Source organism: Ctenopharyngodon idella, chromosome 9 (genome assembly GCF_019924925.1).
Source record: "Ctenopharyngodon idella isolate HZGC_01 chromosome 9, HZGC01, whole genome shotgun sequence".
In the NCBI taxonomy this organism is placed as follows: domain Eukaryota; kingdom Metazoa; phylum Chordata; class Actinopteri; order Cypriniformes; family Xenocyprididae; genus Ctenopharyngodon; species Ctenopharyngodon idella.
In genome coordinates, this window is record NC_067228.1 from 13,154,818 (window position 1) to 13,179,748 (window position 24,931).

Below are 24,931 nucleotides of genomic sequence, written 5' to 3' on the forward strand. Positions count from 1 at the left end.
TCTCTTAGCATTTTTAAATCTCACCTTAAAACTAATTTTTTAGGGTAGCTTTTAATTGAATAATTGTATACATTTTTTATTGTGCTTATTTTATATGGTGTATTTTATTGTTTTAATTTTAATTTTATATTGTGTATTATTTTATATGTTTTGTTGTTTTATTTGTCTCTGTAAAGTGCTTTGAGATGTACATTTAAAGGCGCTATAGAAAATAAAGGTTATTATTATTTTTATTATCATCATCATTGAAATTTCATGAAGAAACAAAACTGTCTTTGAAATCTCGTAAATGAACAAAGAGACAAAACCTACCATCACAGAGATCTTGTAAAGAAATAAAACCGACCATCACTGAATTCTCATAACGAAACAAAACTGACCTTTCATAATGGAAAAAAACAAACAACCGTCATCGAGATCTCATAATATAACAAAACCGTCCGTCTCTGAAATCACGTAAAGGAACGAAGAAACAAACCTACCGTCATTGAGATCTCGTAAAGAATGCATAAATGAATGAATGAATGAATTTATGAATTTATTTATTTATTTAACATGGGTTTATGTGTGTATCTGTTAATGTATCAAGACTTCGTGAAACATGTAGCACGCATTTTAGCGCTGACACATTTCCATTGACCAGCAGGTGTCTCTGCGTGCATTCCAAGCCTCGAGAAATTAACCACTTTTCAACACATCTGACTTGAAATCTTCAAAGCTTCATGAAGCTTCATCTCGCCACCACTACTCGTAATGAAACAAAACGGATAGTCATTGAGATCTTGTAAAAAAATGAAACTGAATGCTATTGAGATCTCTTAAAAAAACACAACTGACTACCATTGAAATCTCATAGCAAAATTAAACCAATTGGGATTTCACAACCAAACAAAACAGACCGTCGCTAAAATCTTATAATAGAAACAAAACCGATCAGGAAAAAAAAAATACACATAAGATATTCTAAACTGACACAAAGACATCAAAAATCTGCACATGAATCTCAACAAAGGTGACAATCAAAAGTGTCATGCTGCAATGCATGCTGGGAACAATAGTACAAAACTCCAAGCATGCATCACAGCATGAAAAAAATAGGCAGCTGAATTGTCCTATTATTTTCTTTAATTCTAAATATTTGCTTTTATTTTTTGCTGTGGTTTTTGTTCTGTCTTTTAGTAGCTTTTTGTAATGTCCAGAGTTGATCTGATTCTGTGAATATTTTGTTGTCACCATCGTTGAGATTCATACGCTGATTGCTCATATCTGTGTTTGTCATTGTGGTTTATTTTTTTCTGCTCATTTTTTTAATCTTCAGTCTTCAAACTGATTATTGCAGTAAAGTGTGATGTCATGTTGCAGTAAAACAGGGTTTGTAATTTAAATGTATTAATTACAGCCCAATGCGATTATTACATTCAAATGACATCAGTGATTCAGGCTATTTCATGATGATTAGAAAACTATCAATAGTTAAAAATCACCTGATCACATTTCAGCTTTCTTTGTTACTGCAAATGTGCTTGACAATCACACTGTCACAGTGGCAAAAAAAAAAAAAAAACATCTTATAAGAGTTAATAACCCAAATAGAAACACCAATCACTATTATGGTGACTTCAAATGAAACAAACATGAGCGTTAAACTTCTGTTAATTCTCAATAAGAACTTAATAAGAACTGTAGATGAATGACAAAAATAAAGTCAATCTGGTTAGTAATATGTGAAGCTGTAATACTTATGGAGTTGTTTAATCCTCCTCTGCTGAAATCTGAAGAGATTTAATGTCTTCTTTTATCTTCATTTGATTTCATCTAAGGCTGTGGCTGAAGTCAGTTGTAGCTCTTGTGTTTCTGTTTCTCTCTTTTTTCTGTTCTCTTCTTTCCTTCAGTGATTCTGCTTGTTAGCAGGCTTGTTAATACTAAGATGATTCTATAAATAATATATAAAGATTTTGTGGCTCAGATAAAGTCCAGTTCTGGTTTATTTCTTTGCTCTTGGCTGACATGTGGCATTGCTATGGCCTGCTTGTGGCTCAGATCTGGCAAACAGGAGCGGTCCGCCCAAGTGCCATCATTCTACGCCACATGTGGCCCAGATCATAATGCCATGTGTGGCAGATGTAGGCCGGATCTGGGCCGGCACAAAGCTGCTATCTGGGGTAGGTCATCATCCGGCTACTTTTTACCCACTGTTTTTCAAATACTATGTATTCAGACATACTACTCTTTTTTTGTGTACTGTTTTTCACATACTATATAGTAGGGAAGTATTCGGTTTCGGAAGCAGTGAATTTGTTCGCTCAGGAGTTTTCTATGGGTTTGTATAATAGCATATTTTGTTTTTAAGTCATGTTTATCTACCATGGTTTTATGAAAATGCTTGTTTCTGTATTTTAGGACTACGAACTGAATAGCTCTATTGTCCTCTGATATCATTTTGCCACATTCTGCACACTACTGAGTCACCTTGTGTTACACATGTGAAGTGTGGCTTAATGTAACTTCATGTGCTTACTGTCATTGCCTCCCATAACATAGCCAAATAAAGACCCATAAGCGGGGGACTTGATAAATACAGAGGCTGGCAGAAAAACATTTGTAACTGAGTGTTCTTCAGAACATCTACAGCTCTATTGTTCAAGCTAATTCAAAATATCTATGATATAATGGAATGAGGGCAGATAAACACTGCACATATAAACATATATACCTGCATAATTATCCACTCAGAAAGATGAAACAGAGATGACTCAATGTCTGCAAACAAGTTTATGACCGTCACCATAACAACAACAACACCACTGTCAATTCAGACACTGGAAATAGAATCAGAAAGGTGCTGATCACAAGGTGCTGAGATTTGAACCTGTGGCGATGTAAGAATGGTCCTGAGATCGCTCTCTGTGTTGCCATGGAACCCTGAATGCAGAGGTACATATTCAGAACTAAAAACTTACCGGTGATTTTAAAAGCACATTTTAAATGAACTTCAAATCTGACAAAGGTAAGTGTTAGGTTTGAGTACTGCCACTATCTGAACAATATGTGGAATGTCAAAATGTCTCAGAAATTTTTTTTGATGGGTCCAAATGACAAGCTGCAAAAGTGAATACTAAGTTCCCGTTTGAAAAGAACAGCTTTGACTTTCCGTGCTGGTCCAGGCTGGTTTATGCTGGTTACCAGTTTGGTGCTGGTCTAGCTGGTGGATTAACATATAGCTATGTTATTTACCACCACAAAGATACTGGTCAAGCAGCATGCTTTCTGATCTGGATTGTAGTCTTTTGTAGTCTTTATTTGAGGAGGTTTCTATGGAAGCCCATTTCCACCTCAGAGTCAAATGTGACACTGAAGACTGTAGTAATGACTGCTGAAAATTCAGCTTTGCCATCACAGGAATAAATTACATTTTAAAATACAGTATATTAAAATAGAAAACCATTATTTTGAACTGTAATATTCTACAATATTGCTGTTCAGATAAATGCAGCCTTTGTGACCATAAGAAAGTTCTTTCAAAAATATTTAAAAATCTTACCAACCCCAAACTTTTGAGAAGTTGTGTATCTCACATATGTACTTTTGTATTTTTTAGCTTTATCATTTTACAATTTGACTTTATTTCTTATTTTAAACTTAATTTCACAATTACCTCTTTTAGTTTTTACTCTGAAGTGGAAACAGGCTTCTATAGGATTCTTGTTCTTTTCCATGACATTGAATGCAAACGTAAAATGATAAACCAGCAGCTTATGAATGAGGCTACAGCATCTCAATCGTTTGACACAGTACAAAACTCTAGTCACATCACAACTTTTATCCACACTTGTTTTCAAAAACCTGACATGGTAAACAAAACACAGCTGAACTCCCATGATTTTAGACTTTGCCTTCTGGAATATAAAGTGCTACATAAAAATGAAAAGTCCTGACATCAAACCGAAACTCTGACTTAACACTTATATACAATTTTTATAACCAGAGAAGTTTTATCCCATTGATTCAACTGACACTGATGGTACTAAGGACAGATCCCGGTCAGACGAACGTCTTTTGATGTATCAGTACCCTGTGATCAAGTCATGGACTGTGATGCTGTTTGTTCATAGCTGCAGTTGGGCTTTGAATACTAATACTTTAGACCAATCAGAGCTGATTTCTGTAGAGGTAAGAAAGATAGAATGCCAAACACGGACTCAGAAGAAAATCCAGGGTTACGGCTGGCATTTTGTGAGTTCATTGAGTGAATTCACAAGCAGCTGACACTCTCATTTTTACGGCTTTTGGACAGATGTTGGTTTTTATTGGGAAGGGGCAGAGAGAAATCCCCATTGCCTATTGATCCAGTGAGCGGCAGGTGTGTGGACTGATAGGCCAGCGGTGGAATGGTGTTGACCAGAATTAGCTGTAGCGGTTTCTTCTCTTCGTGAAACTGGCATCGGATATATCTAGCAAAGGCAGAGCGGTAAGTCTTGTTGAAGAGTGTGTAAACCAGGGGGTTAACGGCAGAGGAAAGGTAACCAACCCACACAAACACATTCAACAGTCCGTTCATTATATCAGTGTCACACGCCGCCGGCTCGCAAACCACTGCCAAAACGTTTGTGATGAAAAAGGGACACCACATGACCACGAACAGGAAGAAGACCACACCCAGAACTTTGGAGGCCTTCTGCTCGTTGCTGATGGACTGTACGCTGTGCCGTCCGAAAGGTGGCATCACAACCCCCGACTCTGTCCCCGCCTCGCGGCTCAACGAGCGCCGCAAGAAGAGTTTCTTCTCTGAGGGTGAGAATGATGGGCCAGGGAGGAAGTTCAGAGTGAATCCTGTACTCCATTTGGGCCTGGGCACCAGTTGATCAAGGCAGAGCGTAGCCTCACTCTGCAGAGCGCTGATAGTCAGGAAGTAGGTCACCACCATAATGGTCAATGGCACAAAGAAGGCCACAAAGGACCCAATCAACACAAAAGAATTGTCAGTCAATAGGCAGCTGCCATCCTTGAAAACTTTGGTGTGATCACGCAGACCCAGCACTGGGATTGGCATAGAGATGCCTGCATAAAGACAGAGGGAAGAAAGTGCATTTGTAGTTTAGTTTAGTCTGCAGAAATCGTGACAGACCGAAAAACACAGTGGCAAAAAACGTAAACAAAAGAGAAGAAATGATGACAGTTGCTTATTTCACACAAAAGCACTAAAGTTGTGTGACCTGCAGTTGTCTATGACATATGCATCTGTTCTATCTATGTCCTTTTCACAGTCCATTTGTCCAAGCAAACGTAAATTAACGTAACTTTTATAGAAAACACATTAACATGCAATTCATTGTTCTCTTTAATGGCATTAATGCAATTAGCAATTCTAACATTATAACTGTTCTGTGATTTTTTTATCAGTTAATGATGGTAAAACAATTTGTATAAATCACAATCAAAGTGGGGTTCATTTTGATTAATAATAATAAATCAATTTTACAATTTATTAACAGCCCTAATAAATTGTTTTAACAACAGTATATGTTACATATCATTTTGTTATAAATAATAGCGTTTTCATAATAGCATGTTAAAGGATTAGTCCGCTTTCAAATAAAAATTTCCTGATAACTTACTCACCCCCATGTCATCCAAGATGTCCATGTCCTTCTTTCTTCAGTCGAAAAGAAATTAAGGTTTTTGATGAAAACATTCCAGGATTATTCTCCTAATAGTGGACTTCAATGGTCTCCAAACGGTTGAAGGTCAAAATTACAGTTCAGTGCAGCTTCAAAGGGCTTTAAACGATACCAGACGTGGAATAAGGGTCTTATCTAGCGAAACGATCGGTCATTTTATAAAAAAAATCAAAATGTATATGCTTTATAAACACAAATGATCGCATCACAAGTGCTTCCATCAGAACGCGATTCCGTATTCTTCAAAAAGCTTACGCTGTATGTCCTACGCCTTCTCTATTCAACTTACGGAACGAACGCGGCGCCAGTTCCGTTTTTTCCGTAAGTTGAATAGGGAAGGCGTAGGACATTTAGCGTAAGCTTTTTGAAGAATACGGAATCGCGTTCTGGTGGAAGCACTTGTGATGTGATCATTTGTGCCTATGTCCCTGTCCCTGACCCTAAACACTCATGGCCTTCCTACGAGTCCGCACTTTTGTGACGTAACGTCACTTTGACTTTCGGGAAGAAGTCTGCCGTGGAGCTCGCACCAGTGCGGGCTCAGCTGAAGTGTGCATAGAGGGCGCATATCGGCCGCAAAGGGGGCGCTCGCGAGCACCCTTCTGAAGCCTAAAATTTACAAATGGGACACCCTACGTCTCGTGGACTTAACGGACACGCGCACGCGGCAGCCATTGTAAGTCCACAAGACCGAAAGTGCATAAAAGTGTGCCATTTGGGGCAGGGCCAATAAAGCATATACATGTTGATTTTTTTTTTTAGAAAATGACCGATCGTTTCGCTAGATAAGACCCTTATTCCTCGTCTGGTATTGTTTAAAGCCCTTTGAAGCTGCACTAAAACTGTAATTTTGACCTTCAACCGTTTGGAGACCATTGAAGTCCACTATAAGGAGAATAATTCTGGAATGTTTTCATTAAAAACCCTAATTTCTTTTCAACTGAAGAAAGAAGGACATGGACATCTTGGATGACATGGGGGTAAGTAAATTATCAGGAAATTTTTATTTGAAAGTGAACTATTCCTTTAACACCAGTTAATACGTTTTTATTTTCAATGGCGGTAATGCATTTTGCAAATTTGACATTATTTCCATTTTATTCATTTTATTTATTTATTTTTTTCAGAAAGTGGTGGAAAAAGACCCTCTTAATTACATTAGATTAGCTGTGATTAATAATAATAAAAGTAATAATAAATACTATTATTTATTAACAGCCCTTAAAATAATAAAACGTAATAAATATGAATAAAATACAATAAATATATAATAAAAAATAATTAAAAAAAATATTTTAACATATAGTAATAGAGAGTGTGGTTTACATACAAGTTTGAAGATAACGAGACACATAATATGCTGTTCACTTGGTCTGGAAAGGAGTATCACCTGACTAACACTGATACTTAAGAAATGTCTTAGTCCATGAAGCATCGCTTATCTTATTTTAAGGAGAAACAGACTCTCACACACACATCAGTTTAACAGCCCAGATTCTGTTTGATCCCCCATCATCAAATCTTGTTTCAAAAGAGGCGATCATCTTTAAATAGCTCTTGGCTCATAATCATGTGTAAACACTTTCCATTAATTGTTTCAAGCACTAATACATCATTTATTTACAAATCATTAAACTGCTTCAAACTGAGAGTGCAGGTGGAGTATATTTAGTAAAAATATGCTGGGAGGCTCAATAGGAACCCTGTGATTGATGGATCTCTTGTTGAAGGACAGGCTCATATTATTCTACTTACTTAGATATATTGCTAATGCTTAGGCAGCGAAAATGTCCATCTTTGTCACATGCCTTCGGGTTATTTCACAGTAATTGATGGGACTTTTACCTCTCGTTGCCTATAACAGTTTGGAAGCATAACCTCAATAAACCAACTATTTACGACCATCAGTGTTCAGTTCTGTATAATGTTGTATATGATATACTTCTCATTTCCGCTAGCATCTTGCAAATGGAAAGCTTGTATCGCTCAAGGACAAACTTTCAGTGAAACTGCCATGGTGATAAGACATCTCCATGGCAACAGTAAATCTCTGCAAATCGTGTCTGATCTCTGGGGTTTGTTGGGGGAAACAGAGCTGGTAAGGGGGGTGGGGGGATGCCGTAATGGACCCCGTGCCATTGAATGATGCATCTGGATTTGGCTCTGCGTCTATGGATAACTACGGGTCTTGGATGACTATGATAAGAGTGTCAAAATCTGAGAGGAAGATGAGGAGATTAAAATTATATATCGGTAAGGTTTCTCCTTCAAAAGTGAGTTTAAAGTGGGATTACTTTATCTTGCTCACTATCAACTTTTTCTGACATCACATTTCTCATCCTTACCTGGAGAACAGAGATGAAAGTAAGGAAAAAGTTAGAAAAGCAGCATTATAATGTTAAGTGGAGATGACGGTGCTTTGCTCAAATCCACTGACAGCTCTTGTCCTCATCTCAGTTATAGACATTATGTGCTGACTGATGTTGAAGGCAAGACACTACAGGTGAATGGGGTAAAAATATTAACAATATATCACCACACTTCAACAGATGATAAATCAAAGACAATTGTTTTGTATTGCAAGTTTTCTTAAATATTATGTAAGATGCAGATGAGCTGAACATTGGATAAAGCCAGGTTAAAATTTTCATTTTGTTGATATATTAAAAGTTAAATGTTTTTACTGAGAGGATTTTGGGTGTCTCTTTTTATCACTCTATAAATAAATAAAGAACTTTCAACAGCCCATTTTTTTAGCAATAAAATGTTATAAAATTCAGCCAATGTATCAACCCCTCTGAAAGTTTGGCATATGTACTGAAGTGTTACTGAAGGGGAAATTTGTGGATCTGTGCATGAGGGGAAAAAAAAACTAATTTTAAGAAAACGTAACAAAACATAAACAAACAGATATGTATCGTAATTGAAATCTACATATGCAAATAGATAAAATGTAGAAACAAAAACACTTAGATGTGTCTGGAAGAAGACATGCTATGGAAGCAAAATAGCTTAACATCTCAAAATTGACCAGTGCATTAAAAAACAATGGTTTCATTTGTAATGTCTTGCCTTAAAGCAGATTAAGAGCCATTTAACATGGAGAGGAAGGGGGATAGTTGATCTGTTTTGTTTGCATTACAAATACTGGATGGATGGATGGATGAATGGATGGATGGATGGATGGATGGATGGATGGATGGATGGATGGATGGAAGACCCATCAAATGTTCCAGTATAAAAGACAGATAATTACGCATCTCAGTGGCATGCGCCTCCTCAACTGATAATTACAAAAGCACTTTTTTGTCTTAACAACCTGACATGCTGTTCTTTGAAAAGCATCTGACTCATGCTCAAAGAGCCCTAATCTCTGAAATGTTAGTAGGTCTTCTTTGATCCCAAAACGATACATAATTACTATCTGAAATTCATCTTCACTTTAAAACAACACTAGCTCCCAGCTCCGTGACCACTCTGAATCTGGCAGAGGCTTGAGACTGGAGTTCTGGAAACTGAAGCTCTATCCAAAAGTGTAACGGCACAGTTTAACTGCTTTATTAGCGTAGATATTTTTAGAATAGTTCTGTATAGGTCTTTATTGATTTTAGTTATATTACTTTGCATTATAAATGTGTTTCATTACACTGTTTTGTTTTTTCTTTTTGCATTACAGTGATGCAAATGGCATTGTGACATTCACTTTATTACGTTTTCTGCTCATAATAATTCATTTCTGACTGTGCTGCACGCAGATCGAAAAACAGGGCTGGTTTGAGGTCGTTTTGAAGAAGATCAGAGCTTGGGCATTTCTTCGGGCACTGCAGAGGTTGATTTTTATTAAAACTAATAGTTTTTTTTTCTTTTGTTTTATAAAGGTCATTCTAAAACTGTCTTAGAAACTTTTTCCATGCCTTCATTATCTTTTGCTACTTTTGTTTTGTCCCAGTCCAAGACTTTTAATATGACTTTCAATATTGGTCTCTTAATAAATAAAAAAATTCCAAACAAATTATTATTATATCACATTTCAATGATTTAATAATATTGTTTTATCAAAAGTTAGTGTACTTATTTACCAAGGCAACAACACTTTTAGTATAGAGCATACATGAAATTAAATACATCAAAGAAACATTAAGGTAAATATCACTTTTGAACAATATTTTTTATTGAGAATAATTTCCAAGCAAGCTTGAAAAGCATGAAAATGTTATTTGTGTGTATTTACAATCGGTAAAATGATGGCTCCATCTTGCTAAGGCTAAAACCATAGCAATTTTTTCTGAATATGTTTAAAATCTCATTTCCATCAGCTTTCCGTTATGCTATTTTTTTTCGCCTTCTCAATTATTTCTTCCTTGTGGCGCTCCATTGACATAATCAGCAGGATACTGATGAAGCTGCAGTCACTACTGCAGGTCTCATTATTGCCTCTCAGTTCCAATCTATAATATAGTTGAATATTGCTGCAATTTTACTTCTGATTTACAGATATCCAACTTGTGCTCAAACAGCTCTGTCTCTCTCCCCCTCATGCATTCAATATCATATCGCCTTTCCTCTGGTGAATGACAAAAGGCATGGAGGTTTATTAGCTACTGATTTCTCTAGTCCAAAAAGCAATTCAAATTCAAGTACACATAAACATTTAAAAACCCTCTCTGGATCACTCCTCTTTTTAGTAGTGTCCTTAAACAGCCAAGGTAATCTTAAGGCAATAAAGGAAATTTTTCTAGGATTTCACATATTCTGAAAGCAGAGTCAGTGGTTAATACTATGTTATCATGAATTTGATCAGAGTCATGACTCATCAGATAGAATGATGTCCTGTTCACAACAGTTTCATAATCATGGCTTCACGTCACGCTACAGCACAGGTCTTGCCCACATGTTGTACCTGCAGAGATGGTCCAAACGGCCGTGATTTTGGCCCGGGCACGGGAGCGGGAGTTTGACCGATTGTGTCGGATGGGGTTCCGGATGGCCACATAACGGTCCAGGGAGATAGCGCACAGGTGCATGATGGAGGCAGTGGAAAAGAGAACATCCAAGTAGATCCACATTGGACAGATTGATGCAGGGAGGGGCCAGGAGTAACCTGAAGAGGAGAAACATATTCAGAAAATCAAACCGAAGGAATAAAACTGACAACATTGACTTTTCTCTGTTGAATACTAATGTGTCCTGTGAGGTAATTTAGCTTTGTCCACTTAGCTCAAGTGAGTGATTTCAATGGAAAGCATGAGTGTGATGAGCTCATGAAAACAGCACAAGACAGTCTTTTCTGTTTTCTGTTGGTGATGAAAAACAGTTTAATTTCTACAATACTCTAGAAATTCATTTCAACAATAATGTAGTCTGTCTGTCTGTCTATATATCTATCTATCTATCAATCAGCTTGTCTGTCTTTCTATCAGCTTGTTTGTCTGTCCATCCATCCATCCTGAAGAGTAAGTTCAGTTTTGTAAGTGCAATAGAGTTGACTCACTCCGCTGTGGGCAGTCAGGCAGAAAATGACCATCCACCATTCACCAGACTGAAACTGTAAAGTTCATTGTTAACACTCCTGGCACTTTGTACAGGACACACACAGACACAAACCATGAAGGGGAGAAATGCTGAATTAATAATACATTTACAGAAATTTGCAGTTATTGTCAGGTACTTTCTTATTTTTAGTGCTTTCACTTTCACAAGTTTGAAATGAAGCATAGCAGTAAAAGCCAAAAGACCCAACACAAATGAAGTGCCACAAAGAAAATAGACTTTCAAGGGAAGAGGAAATGAGGTAGAAAAATATAGAGAAAGACATGGGTGAGAGAATAACAGGAGGAGGAGGAGATGCAGAAAATGGCATGCATGAAGAGAGAGGAAGTGAAGGGAAGAATGGTCATATATGTGGGTGAATGAATATACAGAGCTTGTGAGCAAAAATAGATAAAGACCATCAATCACCAAAACAAAGAGCACACAATCGCACACCTGAGTTTCAGAAACAACACTCTTCATCAGAACTCACTCAGGTTTGATATTGGATTGTTACCTCAGCAGAGTCACAGTATTACATTAGTTTCCCTGTGTGTGTTGTGTTTACTGTGTTCTTTCAAAGTGATTGAAAACCTGTGGTTTCCATACAGTTCAAGTCATGCTCAAAAAAAAAAGATTCTGTGAATTTCTCTGCAGAAGAAAATATCAGTTTTTGGGCTTCAGCTAAAATTCAGTTTGTAGTTTGATAAATGCATGCGGCAGCATGGGAGATAAACTGTGAGTAAATAACATTATTTTAGCTTTGAAAAGCTCCCACGCTCTCCTGCCTTCACTATGTACTGAGGTATAAAAAGAAGTCTGGGTGACACACTAGCTAAAGATAGATGCCTTTTACTATGAACATGAGATGCAGACATGTGACTGTACACAGACTGAAACTACTAGAAACTACTATTTTAATTATAAATTTAAAATTAAATTAATTTTAGCATGTTTTAATTACCAAAACTTAAAACCACACAAATTAGATTTTTTAAAACTGTATTTAGACTAAATTAAATTGAATTTATGTCCCAAATTTCAATAAGAGAGTTTCAGATATTACAACAAATCACAGAAAATAAAGTCTTCTGAGCTTGTTGATCAACATTTTCAGAAGGTTAAGCACCTCATTTCAATGACTATTTATTGAAAAGAAAAAAATGAGTTTCAGGTCTTATTTTTATGCCCCATTTTGTGGGAAGTGCCTAGAGCATAGGCTGAAAGAGAGAGAGGATCAGGGCTTATGATATGAAGAGATGAAGGTCTTTTTAGAGAATATTAAGATGGGGACACTGTTTGATGTAGCGGTATGCATCATGGCATAAATAAAAATCAAAGTCTTGATGAAAGATGCACAAAAAGGAAAATACAGAACTAAACGAATAAATGGTCAATCACTGGCAGGCATAAGAGGTGCTTATGAATAGACTATGAGAGACGAAGAACGTCATCTCTTTCTCTGCTCTGAGGCTTCTGCCAGCTGTGGCTTTATTTAATAAAGCTCAAACAAGAGATGCCGCATCAAAACCAGAGGCTAATTAATAATCCATTAATATCAAATGGCTGTGGATGTGTGTGTGCTGTCTATGAGATGCATGCATCTGTGTTTGTGCTTGTGACTGAAAAGGAAACAGAAACAATGAAGGGCAAAGACTCAATTTAAAACCCTTTAGACAGTTTGTCTAATTGAGTTGCTCATCGGTACAAGCTCAGGGGACACCCTAATTACTGAAGGGTAATACTCAGCGTTTAATACTCAGACCCAACAAAAACCTGACAAATTCCCTCAAATCCATAGAGTGTTTGTGCCTTTGCTCAGATGAAAGCCAAACGTTATCTGGCCATGCAGGATAATATCCTGATTTGGTTGAAGGACACCTTAGAAAGCAGTGAGTGTGAATGAGTGTATGTGTACCGACTAAACCAAATTTGTACCCAGAAGTGAGCTAAATTTGGCAAAACCTTCTTTTTGGGACATCGTAATTTGTAAAAATGTTATAAAATACAGTAAATTCAAGGGATAGCTCACCCACAAATGAAAATTCTGTCATTATTTACTCACCCTCATGTTGTTATGAACATGTTTGAAGAATTTTGGTTTTGGTTCTGTTGGATTAACATTGTATGGACAAAAAAATACAATGGAAATCAATGGCAAACTAATACTGAAACTATTTGGTTATCAACATCCTTCAAAATATCTTCTTTTGAGTTCAGCAGAAGAAAGAAATGCATATAGGTGGGTAAATTATATTTTTAATTGTAAAAATGCAGGACGTTTTCTGTTAGGGTTAGGTTTAGGTTATATTTATAGCAAACTATATACAAATAGCACACCATATAGCCTTTCTGACAAATGTAACCATACAGCCTCTCTGACAACATTAACAATGAATACACACACAGACGAACAGCACTGCCGCCTTAAAAGCTTTGCCTTTTGACCATAAGCACAAGATTTCAACAAGCTGAATGACAAATCTTAGCAAAGACATCCCAGCACATTTTGAAATGCATTTCATGTAAGTACTGATTTGAGCTGGATGCCGAAGAAATGACCACTGAGGGCATGATTATATGCGTCACTCTGTCACCATGTTGAAAAAGAAAAGAAAAAAAAAGTCCATGATATTTGCCTAAGGCAAGAAGGAAAATCACTGTAATGTCACGAGGAGTATGTCTGCATGTGTGTTTGTGTCGGTAGATGGATAATTACAATACCACTGGTTCACCCCGCTTTTCCTGACCCTTCCTGAACTCATCCTCTGCCTCGTTAAGCAGCCCTGAATCTATCAGACTAATTAATCACCCCCTCCTTGCCCACACACACCTCTCTCACTTCCTCTCTACCTCTTGTTTGTCCTGAAAACAACTCAAACAAATATGATGAGTTCACAGAAAAATTAAAATTCTTCTATAATTATCATCATCGTTCTAAACCTGTATGACTGGATGAATGTTTTGAAGAATGTTAATGCCTTTTTTCCACAAATCATAAAGTGAACAGGAGCTATCAAAAAAAAGACAGAAAAAAAAAAAAAATCATAAAAGTTTCAGAAAAATAGCCCATATAAATATTGGACTAAGTCTTCTTAATCCAAAATCTAATTTGTACTTCCACATATTCAAACTTGCTATGTCGTAATGTGATAAGATGCACAATATACATGATGACATTGTATTATTATTTTTTTTTTTTTAAATTTATTATACAATTCAGGCTCTTTGGAAAAACAAGTCTGTGGCGACATTTCTAAAAAAAAAAAAGACATCTTGCAGGTTTTGTGACACTTTCAAAGTGAAATGTCTAGTAAGTGCCAATTTGTGATTTTTAAACGAAACAGATAAATGTGAATATGGCAACATTTTTACGTTGTTTACATAATTGTTACATTATATTGTACGTATGACAATAGTTCGGGAAAAGAATTATCGAGAGAGCGGTGCTAATAATGCTCTATCGCATTTGAAAAACATCCCACCTACACTAAACCCAAACTTAAACCTATCTGATAGTGTTAAAAAAGTAAACGTGAGATAAAAACCCATTTGCTGAAGCAAATCACCAGATTACATCTTAAGGTTACAGCAGACAGTAAAAAAGGTTTGACAATTAGCAGACCCCCTATACTCATCTTGGCTTTTAGGCTTTGATCACTATCAACACCGCTGTGCCTTTGTGAATCACAAATGGCTCTTTTGTTAAAGGGATAGTTCACCCAAAAATGAAAATTCTGTCATTTACTCACCCTCAAGTAGTTCCAAACCTGTATGAATTTCTTTGTTCTGCTTAACACAAAGGAAGATATTTGGAAGAATGTCAGTAACCAAACAGATCTCGCCCCCCATTTACTTCCATAGTAGGAAAAATAAATATGACCACACACAGTATGGGGGGCGAGATCTGTTTGGTTACTGACATTCTTCCAAATATCTTCTTTTGTATTCAGCAGAAGAAAAAAATTCATACAGGTTTGGAACAACTTGAAGGTGAGTAAATGATGACAGAATTTTCATTTTTGGGTGAACAATCCCTTTAAGGAAGAGAGGGTTGGAAGTGGGAAGAATCAACTCTACAATCATTTAAGGATAAATACATTAAGAATGACTTGCACATGCTGTTTGCATTGGTTTAGTGCCACTATTATTCACTTTTCTTTAATATCTTTAATTGTGCTCGACTCTACCACACATCTGGATATACTGTATGCCTTGTAATAGTGCTGTTCTCCATCATTTGATGACTAACTGCTTTCATGATAAACAGAAAACTTACATCTCTTTTCGCAAGGATAATTGCGGCAGGCAAACAGCGCTGAGTTATTTTTAATAAAGCGCAATTTATAATCCTAATTTACGTAGAACGGAGGTGTGTTTGTGCTGAAAAGAATGACCTAATTTGAATCCACACTGTGCAGTGCTATTCCAGCACAGTCAGCACCTGATTAAACAGAACTGTGTGTGGTTATAAGACACGGGCTTTTGGAATGAAATAGTGGAAACGCAAAAGTGTTGCAGCTCACATTTAGGAAAGTGATGACGGCTATCTATAACCATCCAAAAAGATATTACAACCCACCCTAGATGTACAATGCAGATGTATGATTAATAGAGAATAGTTAAGCAGCCATTACTGATGTGGCACAGGTGTCATGTGCTTGTGCTTGTGGCCAAGGCCCTAATGAGAATGAAATGAACGATATATTTCAGTCTACGCAGATGCTCGTCATTAGCCCTTCATGCTGCTCATTAAGTCACTCCTCTCTTTTTAGTCGTGAGTGCCGTGGCAACCTAGAGACCACCTGTGCCAGAGAACCATCAATGTTGTATTAACGGCAGCTATTGAGCTTCGAGTGTTGTTCTGGAACACTCTTATCGTCATGGTGACATGACGCGGCGGGGGAAAATGCTGGAGCTCTGATGTGGAGCCGTTTGGGAGATTTAGAGGTTTAGAGAATCATTGGGAAATTAGTGTCTGTGTGTTTTCTGATCCCATTTATTGTGGCTTTCCTAACTGTCAATCTTTGGAAAAATAAACAGAAAGAGGAACAATGAAGACACTGGTGTCTTCATCATATTAAAGGATTAGTTCATTTCAGAATTAAAATTTCCTGATAATTTACTCACCCCAATGTCATCCAAGATGTTCATGTCTTTCTTTCTTCATTTGAAAAGAAATTGAGGTTTTTGAGGAAAACATTCCAGGATTTTTCTCCATATAGTGGACTTCACTGGGGTTCAACGGGTTGAAGGTCCAAATTGCAGTTTCAATGCAGCTTCAAAGGGCTCTACACGATCCCAGCCAAGGAATAATCTAGTCAAGTCAAGTCAAGTCACCTTTATTTATATAGCGCTTTTTACAATGTAGATTGTGTCAAAGCAGCTTTACATTGATAACTGGTACATTATTTGGCTGCACAGCAGCTCTTAAAAGAATAGTGTCAATGCACTGTTGAATATCAAATGTCAAGTCAAATGTCAAGTGTCCCCAACTAAGCAAGCCAAAGGCGACAGCGGCAAGGAACCCAAACTCCATCAGGTGACATCAGGTGGCAGACAAGTGGCAAATAGGTGTTTAAATGGAAAAAAAAAACCTTGGGAGAAACCAGGCTTAGTCGGGGGGCCAGTTCTCCTCTGGCCAACAGTGCTTTGTTACGATTCAAGTAGCTATCATAAGTCCGACAGGATCGCAACATTCAAAGTATTTATTCCAGTTCCATCCAATTGAGGATCGTATTCATCACGCCGGTATGGACGGTTGTTGAGGAACTGTGTCGTGGCTGTCGTGTCGATGAGGCCCTCACAGTGGATGATCTAGTTGACTCAATCTCTGCTGATACTTCAGGGCTGCGTTGTGGTCGTGTCAAGGCGCAGGTCCTTGGTCTCACCTGGATACGGCCCGGATCCGGTTGACTACGGTGAACCTCGGGATAACCAGAAAGACTAATATTAGCGTAGATGCCATTCTTCTTCTGATGTAACGAGTACATCAGGCGTTATAGGAAGTGTTCCCGGTTCCGGCTGACCTAATTTATGCAGCCTAATAATCCTTTAACAGATTTGAAAATATAAATTGGTAATGTGTTATGTGTATGCCAGGTTAAAGAAATGCGTTTTTAGTCTAGATTTAAACTGACAGAGTGTGTCTGCTTCCCGAACAATGCTAGGAAGATTGTTCCAGAGTTTAGGTGCCAAATAGGAGAAGGATCTACCGCCTGCGGTTGATTTTGATATTCTAGGTATTATCAGCTGGCCTGAATTCTAGCAAAACAATCAGTCATTTTCTAAAAAAATAAAAATATATATACTTTTTAACCACAAATGCTCGTCTTGAACTGCTCTGCGATGCACCACGCATTACGTAATCACGTTGGAAAGGTAGGGCGAAAAACTCCATCTCATTTTCTCCACCAACTTCAAAATCGTCTGACATCCTTGTTTTACATTTTTTTGTAAAGGCCATTTAATCTTTGCATGTTCGCTTTGTAGACACTGGATCCGTACTTCCGCCTACGTCACGTGTGACTTTTCCAATTACGTAATGTGTGGCGCATCGCAGAGCAGTGCAGGACGAGCATTTGTGGTTAAAAAGTATATATATTTTTTTATTTTAGAAAATGACTGATTGTTTCACTAGATAAGACCCTTATTCCTCGTCTGGGATCATGTAGAGCCCTTTGAAGCAGCATTGAAACTGCAATTTGGACCTTCAACCCTGCTGAACCTCAGTGAAGTCCACTATATGGAGAAAAATCCTGGAATGTTTTCCTCAAAAACCTTAATTTCTTTTTGACTGAAGAAAGAAAGACAAAAACATCTTGGATGACATGGGGGTGAGTAAATTATCAGGAAATTTTAATTCTGAAGTGAACTAATCCTTTAATTCTCATTACCCATGGTATACTCACTATAACACGTGACCTGTAACAGCTTATTGCTTCATTCACTTAAATCACATTCATTAGAACCAAGTCACATTAAGTTTATGCGTTAACTACAATAATAGGCAGCATATTTCGTTTATTTTATTACTAACTGTTGTTTAGATATTAATAGTCATCCTCTTTTAGGACCATTATTCAACTTTATTTTAACAGCTTTTTTTTTTTTTTTTTCTTTTTTTTTTTTGAGGAGGAGGAGGCACTGACTCCATTGCATCCTAGAAATAATGTCCCTGATTCACACATACACACATTGCTATTCTTACCTGTTCAGATAATGGGTTAGAAACATGCACTGCTATTTATAAAACAGCTCTGATTACCATTGGATTACTCAGAGCATGCTTTGTCACGACTCTAGTACGTCAGCGCATTGCTGAGACTCAATGGGAGTTCCTCTCTGATTTTATCACCCCTGCTGCTTCTGATGTGATCCCTCTCTTGAGGACTTTTTTAAAAGATCTCTGTCCTTTGTGTCAATTTCTCACTCTCTCTGCCATCTTCTCTCTTCTGAAAGCACTTCAGCCTCTCTGCTCTTCTCTAAGACCAGTGGAATCAGTCTGTGTTTACAAGTGATTCGGTGGAGGTTTCAGTGGTGTTACACTAAGCCTCATCACTAGTTCTCATGAAATGTCCCTAAGACATTCCCTCAAATGATAATGTGAAGGTGGAGAACACTATGGCTTATGAAAAAGATGTGAAATTGCAATTAGCAAATTACAAACAGCCGCTATTAATGTAGTATGGAAAACAGGCGATAAATGTAGTTTAATTTAAGAGAGATGTTTATATACAAATTATGATCAAATAATGAAGATAGAGCATTATAACCGATCAAACATCCAGGCCGGTTGCATTTTAAAGAGCCAATTCAGGTGGCGGGTTTGCAGTGTAGGAAAGATGCTTTACAGTCCTCAAGATGAAGAAACATGGTGTGCAAATTGTGCTCAGGACTAATTTTGTGGGGGCATTTATGCTGTTACGGATTTGCATATTTGCTTAAATAAACGACACTATCAGCAGGCACAATTTGTTCCCCCCCACTTACTGTTATAACCCTTTTTTCAATTTTTTTTTATGGCTTTTTTGCCATAGTATGAAAAAAGAATTGCCAGGAAACTGAAGAGGGTGGATAGATAATAGATATAAAATGGCACAAGCTAGATTCAAACTCATTGCCCCCCAACCGCGCAACCGTGCCGAAGCATGAGCACTATCCTCCAGGTCACCTCTCTAATGAAAAACATTTGTCCATCAGGAAATACCCTTATTTGAGTCTCTCTCAATGTCTGTGTTACTTTGTTGAATGTTTGTTTACATGCAATGTTCTTTATCAGAATATCGGTGTTAAAATACACTGTTCTGAAGTCTTGAAGTGGGGGGAGCAGCCTACAGTATTATAGTGATTAGCTTTCTTCCTCTGTGGCTGCATGTGGCCAGTGCTGAAACAATACAGAGCAGCTGCCTATTGAATCCAGCCATTATCAATTCAAAAACACACTAATTATCATCTGATCAAACAGCTTATTCTGAACAAGACAATTTTTGCTTTTTCTGAAGAAAATGCAATTGACACTTGCTGTGCAAAACTTGTCACTGCTTTGCCTAGCAGTTGTGTTTGGTTTCCAGGGCATTGTAATGCGGTTGCTGAGGTCTTTTAATCTAGGTGATTGCTTTAATGGAAATAACATCACAACATTTATTTCCATGAAGAGGTTTGTCAATTTTTGGTCAAGATCTTGTATTGACAATGCAAGAGTCAAGCACTCTGTAAAGTCTACTCCAGCACATCCCAAAGACTTATAATGAATTTAATTTCTGGACTCAGAGGTGCCAATTCATGTGTGAAAATGATTCTTCATGCTCCCTCTCAACCATTCTTTCACAATTTGAGCCTGATGAATCTTGTCATCATGGAATATGGCCATGATGTGTCTTCCTACAGGGCTGTTTAAGAAATGAAAAGCTACACACTCCATCAATTAGGGTTAGAAGAACTGATGCCAAACATATAACATGCTAGAAACATAATAATCACTGCAATAATGATCCGATCATTGACTCTTAAGTATTTGCCTATTTAAGGCAACTTTTTTTTTTTTTTTTTTTTGCCGAGCAGTGTATATTATAATAGTGTATAAATAGTACTACAATAACACTGTTATATAGGGATGCACAATATAACAGTACCATATCAGTTACACAAATTTATATTAGATTTCTGAATTTATTGTATCAATCAATATTGGATATTCAATTGTACAGCTCATTTCCCTTACTTTTACATTTAGATTAACTTGGTTGTGATCTAACACTTAAAGTTAATCTTTAAAAACACTAATAATTTAATAATGTAATCTTTAGCAAATCACTAAATGAATATTTTTCATATTGTACATTATAATTGTGAAAACTAAATTCACTTATAGGATTTAGTTTTTTATTTTTAATTTTAGACAAAACAGTATAGAATTTTAATATGAAAATATTACAATTGAAAAATGTAAATAAAATAAATATGAAAATATATTAATAATATAATTTAGAATTGTAGAATTGTAATATCGGTGCATCCCTACCGTGGTGAGTCACATGCTTAGTACTTAAAACAAGATTATTTCTCTAAATACAATATTCATTCAATATTTTGCCTAAGTTATTAAAAGTAATCCCACAGACTCACAGTCCAAATGTTTTGCTTTGGAAAAAAAAGATAGAAGCTATAATTCATACAGCAACATTCTCTGGAAAATCTGTGTTTGTGTATGCACATGCATTCATGTGAGACTGCGAGACAAAAAAAAAAAACAAACAAACAAAAAGAGAATGGAACAGACAGAACATGACTCAACCGTCAAACACAAGGACAGAGTTTAATCAAGCCAATTAACAGGAAAAATAAAGGTGAATAAAAATGTTTGGCCAACAATATTGTCATTTTTTCCTGAACAAAATAACAAAACTGGACAGCCAGCTAGGAGACAAAGACAAATTGCTTCATAAGAGTACAGGTGAAGTGCTAAATCTCTCAAGCATCCAGTGGATTTGAATAGCATCAGTCCAGAAAATAATTAGACTTTCTCTCAAAATTCTCCCTCTGCATCATCACCTTTAATGGGTTCTTTTGTTTGACCGGTTGACACATTTACTAAGCAGCAGAGGTCCTTTTACTCTCTCTCTCTCTCTCTCTCTCTCTCTCACACACACACACACACACACACACACACACACACACACACACACACACACACCTTGAAATGTTAACAAGGTTTCAGCTGTAACATGTGACTCTGTCCTAAAACCATGACATGACATTTATTCACATCCACAGTCTGACTAATAGCACTAATACTTCCCACAGCATATACAGAGGGGACAGATGAGCAGAAGAGACAGAGAGAGATGGCAACGGTGAAGAGGGTGGCATGTTTCTCTCATGCACACTCTTATGCGATTTTAACCTCTCTGTCCCAGAGTTCTTCAAAGCCGCTGCCTCGGCACACTGATAACAGCCTGAAATGCAGCGTGACAATGACATTTCACTGTCAAGCTCCATTATAAAAACACATTTCTTATTCCCACTCGAATAGTAAACACATCTTCAAACTCCATCATAAACAAATATAAAAGCTTGTGTGCTAATCATGCATTTTTCATGTGTTTGGACTCATTATAAAATATAGAAGCAATTAAAATAATCTACAATGTCATCCAGCAAGCCCTTTGCATGAAAATACCCTCGTCAGTGTACACAAGGCCACTAATGATCAATTAACACATCCACTTTAAGTAGACAAATAACAAATTACACAGAAATGAACAATTCCCTAATGAAACACGACATATGAGACATGACAGATAATGAATTGAAATTAACAACACAATGTGGAAACGATACATAAACATATTAAATATATTTAAAAAAATAATGAAATATCATCTTTGAAAACAACTAACCAGTGAATCAAAACCATTCTGTTATTTAAAATACTGGGAGTCAGAATAGTAGTACTAGATTAGGAAATTACCATTAAATGCCACAAATACTGTATGTTGCATTCATGTTCAAAGTCATTTCAAACTGTGTGCTATTACACCATATACCTTACTTTACACAAACATTTGCTTACAAGTATAAAATGAGGATGTGATTGGTTTAGATTTACACTAAGTATGCTAATACTAATTTCACTGACATTTAAACAGAAATTATGTAACCAACTAGTTGACTAGTCTAAAAGTAAACAAACCCTCTGAAGACAACAACAAAAAAAAAAAAAACATTGTGTGTATATGTGCAACAATGTGCTTGCCTTGCATTATGATCAATGTTGTAAAAAAACATAAGCATTCACTTCATTAACATATTGCCACCACAATATTTTGTTTTTTTCTAAGTAAAATACTCCCACACCTCATTTTTCGTGTGAATATTTCTCTGAGGCCGCTGTCAATGAAAACGCATACAAGGTTTGAATTGAAATTAAATTACATTGTTTTCCACACCAGATATCCAATTTTCAAAATAATTTATTATTTTAAAAACGTAACATTAACGTCATTAACGCAATTTGAACGTAGCCTTTGTAAAAATATAAAGAAAAACATAAATGTTTTAAAAAAAATGATTTAAATGTAATCAACTAGTATTTTCAATGGCGTACCATTTAGTTGACTAGTCTTGCATATCCCTTGCACCTTCACCGCTCCAATCATATTTTTGTTGGGAAGTTGGAAGGGGAACACCCAAATACACCACAAGATGGTGCCACAACTCAATGAGAACATTGTGTTTTTATGCCAATTTTGGCAAAAACAAGTCATGAACATGAAATGCTCGTCACTTACAGTTTATAAAATAGCAGAGAAAAAAGAGAAAAAATTATATATACAACATTATAAACATAACGCCGCGCCATGCTCGACAGTCGCCGCCATCTTTGACACATCAAATGACGCTTCTCCCTGAGGTTAGGATAAATCAATCTAATCCATGTCCGACTTCGGTCACCATTCCAGTCATTATTTTCAAGTAGGAGGTGGGAAAATCCCAAAGTATGTGGTGGGAAAATTTCTTCTGCCCCCTATTAAAATCAGCAGCAAGTGTACTTCCAACTTTTCCATTGGAAACTCATATGGCAATAACTCTTTATATGGTTTCAAATCACTAGCTGAAAACTACTAAAACCTGATAGATATACACACCATGGCTTTTGACATTGACATTACTAGCATTCCACACATTACTGTTACACAGAATCGCACAAGAAAATTCAACACTGTGTAAATGAAAGCTTACATCACTACAGTACACACCTATTGCCATTTGCCACTGTCAAAATCGAAGCAGACTCACCATACACAATGGTCACCATGGAGACAGGCATGACCAGAAGTCCCAGAAGCATATCTGCCACTGCCAGTGACATGAGAAAGTAATTGGTGGCATTTTGCAATTTTCGTTCCAGATTGACAGCCATGATTACTAAAATGTTCCCGGTAACCGTAACAATGACCACAATCAAAATCAGCAGAGCAGCCCAGTTTTTCCGAACTAACTCCTCTTTACTCATCTCGCCGTTGCACCTTTGCCATGACAGTTGTTCTTTCCTTTCACTGGAAGTGCCGCTGATGGATAGATTGGGGAAGACAGATGCTTCTGTATCAGCCCAACTTCTGTTACAGCCAAACGAACTGTTACGGACCACATTACCCAGCATGATGTCCGGGCTCGGTGTCCAGGTGTCGGGGTCAAAGGGCATCAGGTTCGAAGAGATGAAGATGCTTTTGGATACAGGTTTTGAAATGTTGGCATGCAAGTTCATAATGTCCCTTATTAACACTGATAGACTGTCAAAAACAAGTTCAGTTAGAGGTGATATATCCTTCTTTTCTTCATGGCATCTTTCATACAGCCATGAGTCCAGAGGTTTGCTTCATTCTGTCCTCTTTAAAAACACTCCTGAAGTCTTCCTGCTACTCTTTTACTGTCACCAAAAAGCCTGAACACTGGAAATGTACGGTGTATTGATAAAATGTGGTTTCCATAATCCGTGCATTTCAGAACGCGCAGTGTGTTGTGCCTGTTAAATGAAGTCTTCTTGCTGCTCTCTGTTCTCGTTGTCAGAACACAACAGATTTTATGAGCTGGATGACCTGCTAGTTGAGCACACGCTCTCTCTCGCTCCCTCTCTCTGCTCTCTCTGGCTGTGTGTGTGAGCTAGAAGAGTCTGGTCCTCCTCAAGTCAGTGATCATTCTGTTCAATCCAGCTGTGCTGTGAGAGGGAGAGAGAGAGAGAAAGAGAGAGAGAGAGAGAGAGAGAGAGAGAGAAGTGTGAGTCAGGGGTTTAGTGAAAGTTTCTCAGGTGTCCCCTCTTTCTTCTGCACCTGCGTCTGCAACTACCAAGATGAATCAGGGAGCTTATTTAACATGACAGGCAACACAAATACACACTCTACTTTCTTGAGGCCCAAAGAAAATGTGATTGATGGAAATAGGCAAGATTAAGAAAACATTCAGACAAAGATATAAACACACAAACATACCTTGAGAAGACAAATATGCTTCAGACTGAATTGTCAAATTATCATGACTGCTGAAATAAAATATCATGTCTGTCCATCAATTTGTCTGTATATCTATCTAAATGTCTGTCCATCTATTCATTCATCCATCAAAATGTCTATTTATCCCTCTATCATCCATCCATCCATCCATCTATATATCTAAATGTCTAACTATCCCTCTATCTGTCCATCTATCCACCTACATATCAATAC

General features: G+C 37.0%; 1 protein-coding gene across 1 annotated transcript; it reads right to left on the bottom strand.

The window, feature by feature from the left end:
• Positions 1-364: 364 nt before the first annotated feature.
• Positions 365-24,420, bottom strand: htr2aa (5-hydroxytryptamine (serotonin) receptor 2A, genome duplicate a). Its single transcript, XM_051906427.1, has 3 exons — positions 23,508-24,420; positions 10,579-10,779; positions 365-5,058 (listed from the first exon to the last, which is right to left on the bottom strand). The coding sequence occupies exons 1-3, from the start codon at positions 23,974-23,976 to the stop codon at positions 4,253-4,255; spliced, it is 1,476 nt and encodes a 491-aa protein (XP_051762387.1). The 5' UTR covers positions 23,977-24,420; the 3' UTR covers positions 365-4,252.
• Positions 24,421-24,931: the final 511 nt, after the last annotated feature.

Bases quoted from the DNA above. Each gene is read 5' to 3' on its own strand.
- htr2aa (XM_051906427.1), bottom strand. From the start codon at position 23,976: ATGAACTTGCATGCCAACATTTCAAAACCTGTATCCAAAAGCATCTTC. The intron at 10,780-23,507 runs GTGAGTCTGCTT...TCTCCTCTTCAG, and splicing joins CATGGTGACCATTGTGTATG to GTTACTCCTGGCCCCTCCCT. The intron at 5,059-10,578 runs GTACAACATGTG...GTCTTTATGCAG, and splicing joins CGTTTGGACCATCTCTGCAG to GCATCTCTATGCCAATCCCA.